The following is a 13,090-nucleotide window of genomic DNA, read 5'->3' as shown; positions in this document are numbered from 1 at the left end:
CAAAAACTAGAGCTTGGCGAAAAACACTATCTAATTCCATGAAGCTCCACGTACTTCTTATAATTTACATATGCTACCCTCTCAACTCCAAAGTGTTTTATTAGGATGATCACTTTGTCACACACCAACCCCATCCAAGGGTAAAATAGTTATTTTAGTACCTCGCATGCAAATTTCCCTTATTTTTTTTAAAAAAAACATTATTCTTTTAATATTATGGTAGCATATTTTTTTATAACTGTTATGCCTGCTAAAATAAAGAAAAAGAAATGCCACATGACAGCCCTAGGAGTCGCCACGTGGCAAGCTATCACGTTGCCACCTAGCTGCTTCATGCAGCCAGGAGGCGGCCACTATGGCCGCTTGCTGGTAGCGTGGCCAAAGTAGGGGGGCTTCCCTTCTCCACGCTGTTGCGTGGCTAAAGAAAGGGGGGGCTTTACCCCCATCCTTGAGATACTCTCTCAGGGGTATTCCATTGGGAAAAGGGGGCACCTCTCCCTCCCCCACACTGCCATGCGGCAGCGTGGCCAAAGAATGGGGCATTCCCCCTACCACGCAACAGCGTGGTTGCAGAATGGGGGCTCCATCTCTACCCTCGAGAGACTTTCTTGGGGGTACTTCATACCCCCGAGGAAGGTCACTCGGGGGTGCCTAATGTGCGTCTTTGCGCGTGCACCCGCGGACGCTTGCGTGAGCACTCAACCATGCACCATCACGTCAACAACCCCGCAAGACTCGGTCAAAACTGCCTCCAAGATGCCCGCCAAGAAAATCGGGTCATTCGACACATGGATGCCCCTCCCATTGCTATAAATAGGGGGTCTTTTCCTCTCATTCGGTATGCAACCTCTCACTCTCGTATTTACTTTTTGTCTTCAAGTATTTCACTTCTACGAGGGATTGACTTAAGTATCAGAGGGTCCACGTAGGGATTCTCACCTGGGCCCCTAATCGATTTTCTTTCCAGCAGATCATCTATCGCTCTCAACCTAACCAAAGGGACTCGCTCACCCATCGCTGTCGTGACCCCTTGGGAGACTCATCCATAGTTGTTGTGACCCCTGAGAGACTCATCAATCGCTGTCACTCCACTCCGGTAGACTCACCTATCTCTCCCGATAATTACTCATCGTTTGGACAATCCACACATTACTCATACCCTCGAAGGAGTCATCCCCCGAGTGAGTCATCCATTGCTCAAATATACCTTAGGAGAGTCATTCGTCATTCGGATTAGTCATACGGGTCATTCATTAGCAATTTCCTCTTTTACTAATTTATTATTATAATCATGTAACAACAATAACTAATAATTATTTTTAAAAGTATCAAATTTTGTGATGTATAATTATTAATGAAAATATTATTTTATATTAAACTTATGTTTATATGCAAAATAAAAATGGTGTATAAAGTGTTTGTTGTTCCTTGCTGGGTTTTTAATTTTTTATAAGTTGCTGGGAAGCAGAATTTAGAAAATGTTTCTAACATTATTATAGTTATAATTTAATTTGGAAGAGTTTATAAGATAGTTTTATTAAAATAAACTTATTCTGATGCCAAAACCTTCAAAATCACTTGCTAATGGTATTTATAATTCACACTAAAAAGATAAAAAGTGTATCTTTTGAATGATTTAAAAAGATTATTATGTGCATGTCAAAATTATTTTAAAGAAAACAAATGATACCATTTAACATTGTCAATGAATTCTTATCTATAGTGGATTCTAAATTTATATAAAGGAGAAGAGTTATATTATGCAGTCAACAATGAACGTAAAATTTGTAACATTAAACAATATGCATTCTGAACAAATAACTTATGACAATCTTTTAATAAGATACTGATATTTGGTCCGAATCAGACCAAAGAGTTAGACGACTAGGGAGTTTTTCTGTTTAAAATTTTCTAGACACCGTTTTTAGTAGTAACACTAAGGAGTTAGAAGAGTACTAAAAAAAGAGGGCCAGATGCAGACAGGTTGTGGGTGAATTGAAAGTCATGGAGCAACTTTTACCAGTACAAGCCACAAACAATCCATGAACTTGAGAGATTCAAAGATAAATCTGCTGGCATGAAGCCAAAATCTATTTTCCCAAAAGCAATTGAAGTAGCAAATGAATAAACAGTTCATCTGCGTTTGTTTCAAGTACAATACAGCAACCTATCTGAATTCTTCTTCTGCCTATGATTCTGCACACCATCATTCAATCCTACAGGGAACAACAAAGCTTCATTCTGCAACTAAGGGGTAGCAAAAAGAGGGGGAACATAAAACAAGCTTCTCTGCTGTTGTGCGACACGACAAATTTCTGCAGATTTTAAATTCCTAGATGCTGATGGACAAAGGCGAGATCACCTCGGTCATGAGGGCTATATTACAGTCTGACCTGTGATACTTGAACAAAATTTAGATTATAGTTCTCTCAACCTTCCTTGAAGGAGCCGTTTCTTGATTTTTTCAACTCCCATGGTGGTAGGCAGCCTTTATAATGGGAGTGTAGAAACAATGAGGATATTGATACCTCCTTCTCCCTCTGGTGCATCGAAATCGATGAAAAGCAACTGAATGAGCTTCTCAGTCTCTTCTTTTCACTGTCATACCCTTGGAAATTCGGGTCGTTGCTGACAGAAGTAGTTTTGAGAGCCCCAGGGAGTATGCAGTTGCAGAGTGAACCTGAAGGAAACACCGAAAAAAGAGAAGACAGGAATGATAAGACTGAAACTCAAAACAACTACCACAACCAAATAAACTGCCTCAATAATTGGTTTATCCATAACAGTTAAGATGGTTAAAAGTGTATGCAAAGCAATTGGGGTCAGGCACACTGAGAACAATTGCACCGACATGCTTCTGCTTGGGGGTGGGGGTATTGGGCTTAAGAAAGAAACAAAAAATAAGTTGAATTGACAAGGTAGGTACCAGGAAAAGCAAGAAATACCTATTCTTGCTAGTCGGTTTACCCACTTTGGGATCCTTTTACCAGTCAGCTTGTAACATATATCCTCACAGAAATGGTTGCAGTTCTTCACAACCAAATGATATGTATCACCACTGTAATTTAAGGACTGATGCTCCATGAAATCTCTAACCTGTACAGGGTCCAAGTATGTTGTTCCCATGAATATTGACTTCCTAAACTTGAAGCCAGGGCATTGCCGAGGTTCAACCTCAAAGACGCCACTTGTTGGATAATCATGGGCTCCAAAAGCATATTCTACCCCATGGACTGTAACCACGTAAATAAGGAGAATTAGAAATCAATGCTTCCATTTGGTGAATAATGGTTTCATATCAAAACAAAAAGAGAGAAAGTAAGCTTTTAGTTACCCAATGCTTAAACCTTATATAGCAAATACTACAGAAATTATTGTTAAACAATATAAATAAATTGTTAATATGGTTCATAAATTAGTGAAACTTCTGAGGGTAATAACATTCCAGTTTATAATAATTTAAAGTTTGTTGTATACCTCATAGATCATAAGCTTCAGTGTTTGATGTTTTACACTCCTGGGGTGGAGGAAGGAACTTCAAGAAAGCAAAAAGCACATCATAACCGTCAATTTTTCTTTGGTCTTCATAGTTCTTTATTGTTTCCTAACTGATTTGCGTGGCAATGCCCATTGGATTTTTCTGAAGTACCTGGATAGGAGGGGGATATTTGCCTATTTGCAATAAAAAAAAAAGATAAAATCATCAAGCACTTTGGTCTTTATCTTCCTTTTTTTGCCGCTGCTTGTCATGACTTATTTGATGTGCTTTTCTTTAATTAAAGACAATTAGTTTATCAGATTTGGAACACGACCATATCATGATATCTATTATCTTTAGTCACTACCACCTTATGAAATTTTTCCATATGAAGATGGTTGTAACTATTTATCTCATCATTCCCTTGCTAGAGGATTGCATTAGGAAGGGCATCCAACATAAAGTTTTGCCACTGTAATTCTTTTGCATGTATTTGTATTCAGTGTGACTTTTAGAAGTCAATTGACCTTATGAATGCTGTGCCACTGACCCTAACTTAGTCAAGATAAGTTACAGTTGATGATGATGAGTTTATAAGTTTGGGTAGAAATGATAAGTGTTGCAGGCTTTTTTACTTCCTTTTTTAGCATGTGAGATATCTAACATAGTTATAATGTTGTTGAGTATCTTTCTTTTTTTTATCATCACTTCAGTTAGGAGATATGTCAACTGTTATGTCATAAGATCTAGTACACTGTAATAAAAGATGATAACAATTGTAATAGTTTAGTAGTTTTTTAAAAGTTCAAAATCTAGATTGATTAAATTGTAAGTGGAAGAACTCAGATTGGCATGTACAGATAGTTAAAAGGACAACTTGTTAGACCCAAAAAAAGGATTCATTGTTTTCCTAAAACCTTGTAGTCACCTAATGAACATGGAAAGGTCACAAGAAAGACGTTATTGTCTTTGACTTATCAAGAACATGATTTTTATAGAGACAAAAAGAAGAAACAAATCCATGTGGCTAATCTCTATTAACTAGGACAAAGGCTTATGGAGTTGAGTCAAGTTGAGCAAAAGAATTTGGAGTCACATAGACTGAAAAAATGATAACTATTTCAGATGCACTTTCTAAAAAGCTTCCTCTTATAGCCAAAAGCAAAGTGATCATCATCTATAAAATAGTTAACTTCTCAAAAGAACTGGCAAACCATGACTCTTCAAAGATTGTGGAACAAGAATCAGCTGCCATGCCAACAGTGACCAAACCACTTCTAGTTGGCTTATACAAAAAGAAGCATGAATGTACATGACCACCAAAAAACTCATTGTGCCAAGAATTCTGCTGACATTGTGATCCTTTAAAAAAAAAAAAAAAAAAAAACTAACTGGCTTTCTTCATCATGAATTTGAGAAAAACAATGTAATTCAGTGAAACACCTGTTTCCCACCATGACTATGCTCCAACTCTGTTGCTGAGACTTCAGGCTATATATGTTGTTTTCTGACATATCATTTGCAAAAGGCTTGTGGACAAGGGGAATGATGGACTTAAGCAACTATTCTACAAAATCTGAGCACATTCATATTATGTAGATGGAGAGTAGTCTATTTCATGCGTTGTTTATTTCCTGTTAATTTTTTCTGGGGTTTATGGAGTATGACAAAGCAACTTAATAACCCACGAACTTGTAATCACTACCAACAAACTATCATGGGATTGAACCAATAATGCAACAATGACAGGGAAACTCAGGAACCATCATTTCAAGAAAGGTAACCCCATGGTTCTATCTGTTTGTTTTTTTCCACTAAAAGTTCTGTTCTCCAAGCCTATACCACATGAAATATCCAACCAATGCATATCGGTAGCTAATAGCATTTGTTACACCACAGGCCTTGGACCAAAAAGTGATAGTAAGCTTAACATATGAGTTTTTAGTACAAAATAATATATCCAAATCCTTCATAAAACACAGCTGATGTAAATAGCATCATGATAATCTCCCCTTATTCAGCATTTTGCCACCCTAACTAGCCAAAATGACTTACTAAATCACATATAAACATGATCTTGGGCTATGGTCAACCTCTAACAAATTTTATCAACAGCATCAGGATACCACTTGTTATATCACATAATCCAAAAATGTTAGCTAAACTTAACTTCTAAGCTCCAAAGATCAAGTAATACATCCAAATACATCTAATACACTGATGGGATTGGTTTGTGACAGTGTTTATAATTGCAGACATTTTTGAACTATTGCAAATCCATTATTGCTAAGCCTGCCCACCATCCTCTTCCCCCTTTTGATGTAACTGAATATCACATATATTACAAGCTGATTTTTCCTAAGGAAACCTCCCTTGACACTGAAGAAGCCTAAGATCCACTATGTAATGCATAACTAAAAATTCTAGAAATTGCATATTGTTTTATTGGAAAAGGGAGAGATGCACACACTTGTTACCTGCATTCCTTTTCAAGTGGATAAATCATTTTAATCAAGAACCTATCTCAAGGTTCACAAAGTAATTTGACTTACATTTTTAGTTACTTTTGGAGAGGAAGTAGTAGTCCACTCAAACTTTCTGAAAACGGGAGGAGGTGGATTTTCTTTTCAATTAAGTTCTATGAAGAATGATAGTGCGCTGGGTTTAGGTTATTATGTATTTTGCGAGCTTATTCAAAAGCTTTCATAGACTTAAGTTAGTTTTAGTTAGGAAGCAGTCACATATAAAGCACACGTCCATAGGGGGTGTGGCATGTAAATTGCATGCATCCCTTGCTCGTTACTACATGGTTGATAGGGGTGTAAACAAACTAATATGTTCGGTGAACAGCTTGTGAATGAGTTTGATTTGAGCTCATTTATGTTTGCTTATTAAGTAAATACACAAATTCGAACAAAAATTTAGAGCTCATCCAATAAATGAGCCGAGCTCGAACATAAGCTTGTTCAGCTTGTTTATGTTCATGACAAGCTCGTTTATAATTCGTTTAAATTTCATTAAAAACTCATTTGTTTGTTCATTTAATAAGAGTATATATATGTATATATATCTAAGATGTTTTAAGGCTTATTTTGGTTTTTTTTTTCTTGCTTTGAAATCTATGATTTTGTTAAATAATATAATTGTGTGAACTATTCATTAAAATATAGCTCATCTATAAATGCTTGTTCATGAGCAAGAAACAAGTTTGTGCATGAACAAGCTCTATAACTTCTCGTTCATGAATTCATGAACGAGCTCAATAGCAAGCTCAAATTTGGCTCATTTAATCCCGAATTGAGTCTAAACACAAAAAATTGTTTACAAATCGAGTTTGAACATTTCTTATAGAACTTGGCTCATAAATGATATGCCTTTATAAATAAATGAGCCGAGCCCAAACAAAGCTAAGCTCGGGCTCAGCTCAACTCTTTTATGTACAAACAAGCTAGGCTAGGCCAAGCTCCACCATTTGGCCCTATTCTTCTAAGCTAGGTTGGCTTGACTTGTTAATTAAACGGGCCAAACTTGGGCCCAAACTGTTAACAAAACTTAGGACTTGGCTCAACCTATGAGCTTGGCCTAAGGCTTGCCAACCTTAACGGATTGAGCCTGATGAGCTGGTGCATTTTTTAAATGATTTTAAAAGTAATTTTATAAGAATATATTTATTTAATTAATGAGTGAGATATAAATATATTACTTAATATGAAAATTCCACTTTTAAAATGAAAACTAAAAATCTATTAGAAGTTAAAAAGTTTGAAAACGGAGGCTTTTAATATGGGATCCAATAATCTAATTCCACTCCTAATACTATTTTTATAAATATTTAAAAGTTATAAAAATTACGTCATATTTCAAATTTGAACTACAATGGTTGTCTATGAGATATATACTTCTTTTCATATTTGAATAATATTTATAAAAAATATGAAAGGTTATATTGTTATAAAAATTACTCTTTGTCTAAACAAAATGATCATATGAATAATATTTATATAATTTTTATTGTTGTCATTGCAAATTTGTGACATTGTCTATTTTTTAAAAATATTAGAGTTATTACATTAAATATCAAAAATTCAAATTGAAATTGCTTTATTTAATATTTAGAATTTTTTTTTTTTTTTATAAAATCAAAGGTAGTTGGGGCACAATGGGTTGAGCTTCCGATCTAAGCCTATGAGCCCAAGCCCTTAGATGAGGCCGGGTTTTTGGGCTTGGTTCAACCTTATATAAAGGGGTACGGTGGGCCTAACCCACTAGCTACACTAACAAGCTGGCCAAGCAGCCCGTTTGACATCTCTAGCATCCTTACTCGTATTCTGCTACATCAACTGCTTGGTCGAGCCTTGTAGCTTCTGTAGTTCAACACATAAGTGCTAGATTTTTCATCAATCCATTCAAAATCTTATTATTTTTGGGCGAAAAAACGAAACCTTGTGTCTTTTCTGATTCATTTTTTATAATAGTTACAGATACCTCCACAAAAGCTACACTGGGAAAATACCTCAGGGAGGATATTGGAGTATGAGTAATTGGTTTAACAACTATTCCTCCTAGAATGAAGTGTTTTGTCCTCTTCAGTGTAGTTGTGTATGTAACTAGTGTCATAATGTATAAAATATATGGTTCATATTTCTGATTAGAAATAGAAATGAATATTTAAGAATCAGAAGCTCATTAATATTTGATATAAGTCAAGGTACTGTTATCAAATAGAAACTCTTGAACCTGAAGATTCATCTCAAGGAAGACATACACATCAAGATAAAGAGACTAAACTGACCTTCTATACCAGTGTGGAATACACCAAGGCCTGCCCAATAGAAATAACCATTGGCAGGTGTCAAGTCATAGACATTGAGATATACAGGTGCACCACCATGATCAGAGTCTATTGATTTCACTTTTGGGAAAATGCAACAATGGGTGGCTGATTTGCTTTGCAAAGGACGGGGCACTATTGAGCACCATCTCTTTTTTGATAGAGGTTTCATCATTAAGGGTGAGACTGGGAATCAGTACATACCTACTCCAACCTGCAACATAAGACACCGAGGTAAATGTCCAAAGAATCAACACTGAATGAAATGGGACGATATCAAAATGCATGAACCTAACAATTTGAAACAAAAGTACATGTAATAAAAAAGTATAAGCAAAATCTTCTTGCATACAATTTCCACGTGCTTGCTTAACTATAGTCTTTCACTAACAAAGGAATCCTAAAACAATGTTCTGTTTTGAAGGCCTAATGTTTTGAAACAAATGAATTTATTCAATCACTTAAAAATCTTAAACATGTAACAAAAATATGAAACTGAGTTAAGGACATCAGCATCAAAGAGAGATTAGAACAGATGCACTGCATATCCCTTCATAAGCCCAGAATTTCAAGTTCCTTGTAGTAGCCTATACAATTGCGATAAATATCTAGAAATATAAATTAACTAACCATACTGATGCTTATTTTCAGTGATCTTACCCAGTTTCCCTTTATTTCAATATAATTCATAATTCCACGACCACTTGGAGAAGGTCCACATGTTCAAGGTTTCAAATTGTAGTAGAAGATGTAGAAGAATAGTATTTCTTTTCCATACAAGACAGTCAAGTAAGATATCAGGACTCGATGAGTAACTTTCTGAATTGTTGTAAATACAAATAAATATATTCATCATAGACAATCTTAAACCACAAGGAGATTAATTGCACTGACTATATGAAGAGGGACCAAGCTTATTGCTTTAGAACTGAATATATTGCATCAATAGGCCTGAGTAATATAGCATTATAGCCAAACAGGGATATCCAGTGCTGACCTCAGCTGGGAAGGAAAAGGATTTTCATAATGAAAGAGACAGTAGCAACGGAACCCAAGTAAAGCAGGATGTTCGACTTTGCAATTATGCTAGCAAACAAAATTACAATCAAAGAGCATATGCTGAAAGTACACTGAAGGGCATAAACAGTTGCACATGTTTAATCATCAAAACGTCTTGCAAGTGAAATGAGATGAAGGCAGTGAAGAAAATGAATTTAAAATATTAAACCAAAGCAGAAGTCCCTAGGAAACTTATGCACTGACATGAATTGCTACCTATTTAAAAGGATGCTTTAAAAGAAGCTCAGGACATCGTAGAAAGAATTACCATGTCAAATTGGAATTCAATAATAATTGATAGATTTTGATAAGAAGCCTTTCAATAGCCTCTACAGTCAACAGTAGAACATCAGGTCTCACCATTTGAGAACCTTGAAGATCATACAGACCAACGCTTTTAAAGGACCTTAACTTCTCCATCAAGATAAGATTTCTTAGGCCTTCATCTCTTTTTGTCAGGTTCACTACCTTTATGGTGGTTCCTTTCAGGCAATTTTACTTGTGAATTACTTCACTATACCAGATAATTTACAATAATAAAATGCCCAGCAACTAAAGTCCCTCACAATAGAGCTCATGTTTCCATTCTCTAGTAATGACACACTCATAGTCATGAAAAAACGAATGATAGATCCATTTCATGTTTGAAAGAGAAGTCATTTCAAGAGGTCATCTTTAAAAACTTTATAGAAGGAGAATATATGGTTACTTCAATTAAATACCCCATTGTGTCAGAAGATATCACCACTGCCTAAACTCATTGCTTAGTCAATTAAATACCAGATTGCTTAATCAAACCCCACAGTGAAAGAGTCCATGCAATCTTCTTAAAACTCCCTTTATGTTGGACAACCAAGGGTGTTACTAGAAGGAGCTGGAAAGAGGGTGCAAAAGCCTATAAAGTAAATGTACTCTAAGCTGCCAACACTGACATCCAAAGGAAAATTCTGCTTGATAAATAAAAAATGGAAACAGTTCATTACTACCGTCAAGCAATGGATAAAAACTTTCTCCACATCAAAAGTTCATCCTCTCCTTCTACAAACACCACATGTTGCTGAGAAGAAGTTGCCAAAGTCTTCCTGGAATAATCCTCAGAAAAACTCTATTCTAGGAAGCAAAAAGATTCCTCATTGTTTGAGGCATCACACACCCAATATCCTAGGCCAAAATGTCATTTCATACCATTCTACCTAATAAAATCTGGAGACAGTAAAATATGGTTCGTGCTCTCTCCTGCATTCTTGCACAAGAAACATCAATGGGTTGTAATTTTTCATCTTCTCTCAAATTATCAACCATCAAGATAACATAAATGCATCCATTGCAGATCAAACTATCCTTTTCACTGCCATTTAGTGCATGAAGTGACTTTACAAAGTTTTCCAACAAGACTCCAGCGAAGTTGAGCCCAGCTGTGTTCCCTGGCTAGGTGCGGGATCTCCCCAAAAGACCTCTATCCTACCCCGCAGTGAGTAGAGGCAAGCTCCATGCATGGGTGTAGTCCTCTATCTTTCATGATTAGCAAAGCAAAAATTACAAAAGTGAAAACCTTCCTCACTTGCCCAGCGAAAAATAAAAAAATAAAAAAAACCAAAAGAAAAAAGAAAACCTTCCAGCAATCACTCAAAGAGTAGAACATCTCAAAGAAAGATATGTAGTTGGAACTTAGGAAAGAGCGGTAAACAAACAAGGTGTTGTCAGGTTACCGCAGAAGCCTAATTTCTAACAGTCCTCTGTTTTTATCGACTGAATCAGCCCTCAGAAGTTGAATATCCAGGCAAGCCCGGTCACATGTGGAAACAAGGCTGCAAGTACTTGAGATATTCATCAACTGTCAATAATTCATATTTACAAAGCACAGCACCAACCCATTAGTTAGATCTGACAACAAAAAGTTTCAATCCCCACTTCACCCACAAATCAAAACTTTTGCTATAGGTGATGCATTATACAAAATAAATAACAAGAAGAATAGAAATGTAACACATACAGTTAATAGATTCCAACATCTTCATAGGAATGGAGATCTGGGATCTCAAGAGACACGGGAACCAATGATAATCTCAGAAGAATTTCGAAGACAACCCACAAACAAGAAAAGATAAACCCATAAATTATCGGACAGCAAACAGATCGGATTCATAACGGAATCCAGCAATGTAGCTCTCAGAAAGACCACAAATGTCAACAATGCATCAAAAGGAAACAGGAGGGGGAGAGAAAAGCAAACCAAACCCATTAAAGAAAACTGAGAATCAGGGAGACCCAAAACCCATTTACCTCATCCGAGAAGAGACCCATCAAGAAATGAATCTCTCCGCCAAACTGCAAGAAGGAGATCTCATCATCTTTCTCACTGCTGATTGGAGAGCAGAGAGTGGAGTATATATGCCTGAAACCCACACATTGGTCTGGCGAATAGCAAAGCTGTGACTACTGAAACGGCTGTCACTTTAAAGCACAGTCAAAGGCACCAAAAGAAGATAAATTACAAATCAAGAGATCCAATCCAAAGCTGAAAGAGAATCGCTTGATGCTCGCTCTCTCACCGAATGCTTTAACTAGGAAAATTCAGAAATTGACTTTTTCCCCGTTTAAGTGCACAGGACGATTTCGCCTGCGTGAAACGATGTCGCATTGAGTTTTATATATTAATATAATTGTCCTCCTTTTTGGCTAATAAAATGGCCGTTGCTAAAATGGCACGTTTGGAATTTGGAATCTTTGGTTTTGGTTGGTAAGCCAAGCCAATTCTTGTCCACTGTTGCTAAGCTCTCCAATCGCAAGCTGCCATGTAAGCATGCCAACATGGCCAGGAATTTATTTTTGGCTAATTCCAATTTAACAGTATGTATTGTATCAGTTTATTATTAGCTTTTGACTTATAAATTGTAACACCTAACCAACCCCCCCCCCCCCCCCCCCCCCTTATTTGATATGAAGTATGAAATTACTTGTTCTTTCTTTTCTCAGCGTAAATTAAAATTCAGTAATTGTTTGACTCTGCTGAAGATAAAGAGTCAAAGTGTGAGTAAGTGAGTCCAGCTTTGGCATTATGCTGAATGTAAGCTTACTGATGGATTTAGACCATTCTTTTTACAGCTGAATCCTCATTGACTGACAGACAGTGACACAGACTGCTTACCAGAAATGCTATTTGTGACCATGCAGCTGCAGCAGTCACTTGAGGATAATGACCAAGATTTCTTTCATTTTTTGCTGATAGTTGGAAAAAATCGTCCTCAGATCTTTGGGCCCTGTCTGTCTCCTATGAAGCAGTGGTTGTCGTTGAAGATATCTATATTATATTAACAGGAGATCATTATTAGATCACAACAACTCGAAAAGGGGAAAAAAAAAGATGGTATGGCATGGACAGATTTTTGAGAACACCCAATCTGACTCGGATTTGTGAGGTTATATTTGAGAGTTTTAAGAGAAGGGAATGAAGGGTTTATTAAGATAAAGGTAAGGGGAGAAAAATATCTTTTAATTTTGTCATTTTAGTTTCGTGACATCTTTAATATGGACTTGAACTTCTCGTTTCTCTTTTAATTTTTAATTTCATAACAATTACACATCTCATTCTTCAATTATCAAGTAATATTCACTCATGAGCAATTGAGGAAGTGAGATGACGTAATTGTATTATACGTGACAAAAATCTTTAAGCCAAATAATATATATACACACACATACACCTGTTGATGTAAGAACTC

The 13,090-nt window shown here is 36.2% G+C and overlaps 1 protein-coding gene across 1 annotated transcript; it reads right to left on the bottom strand.

The window, feature by feature from the left end:
- Positions 1 to 1,991: 1,991 nt before the first annotated feature.
- Positions 1,992 to 11,919, bottom strand: LOC127800991 (deSI-like protein At4g17486). Its single transcript, XM_052335730.1, has 4 exons — positions 11,652 to 11,919; positions 8,271 to 8,523; positions 2,946 to 3,233; positions 1,992 to 2,680 (listed from the first exon to the last, which is right to left on the bottom strand). Exons 2-4 carry the CDS (start codon positions 8,482 to 8,484, stop codon positions 2,430 to 2,432), a joined length of 753 nt encoding a protein of 250 aa, XP_052191690.1. The 5' UTR covers positions 8,485 to 8,523; positions 11,652 to 11,919; the 3' UTR covers positions 1,992 to 2,429.
- Between the last annotated feature and the right edge of the window lie 1,171 nt (positions 11,920 to 13,090).

The sequence above is a fragment of the Diospyros lotus genome, chromosome 5, assembly GCF_014633365.1.
Source record: "Diospyros lotus cultivar Yz01 chromosome 5, ASM1463336v1, whole genome shotgun sequence".
NCBI lineage: Eukaryota > Viridiplantae > Streptophyta > Magnoliopsida > Ericales > Ebenaceae > Diospyros > Diospyros lotus.
This window is presented reverse-complemented; position numbering and strand designations above follow the sequence as displayed.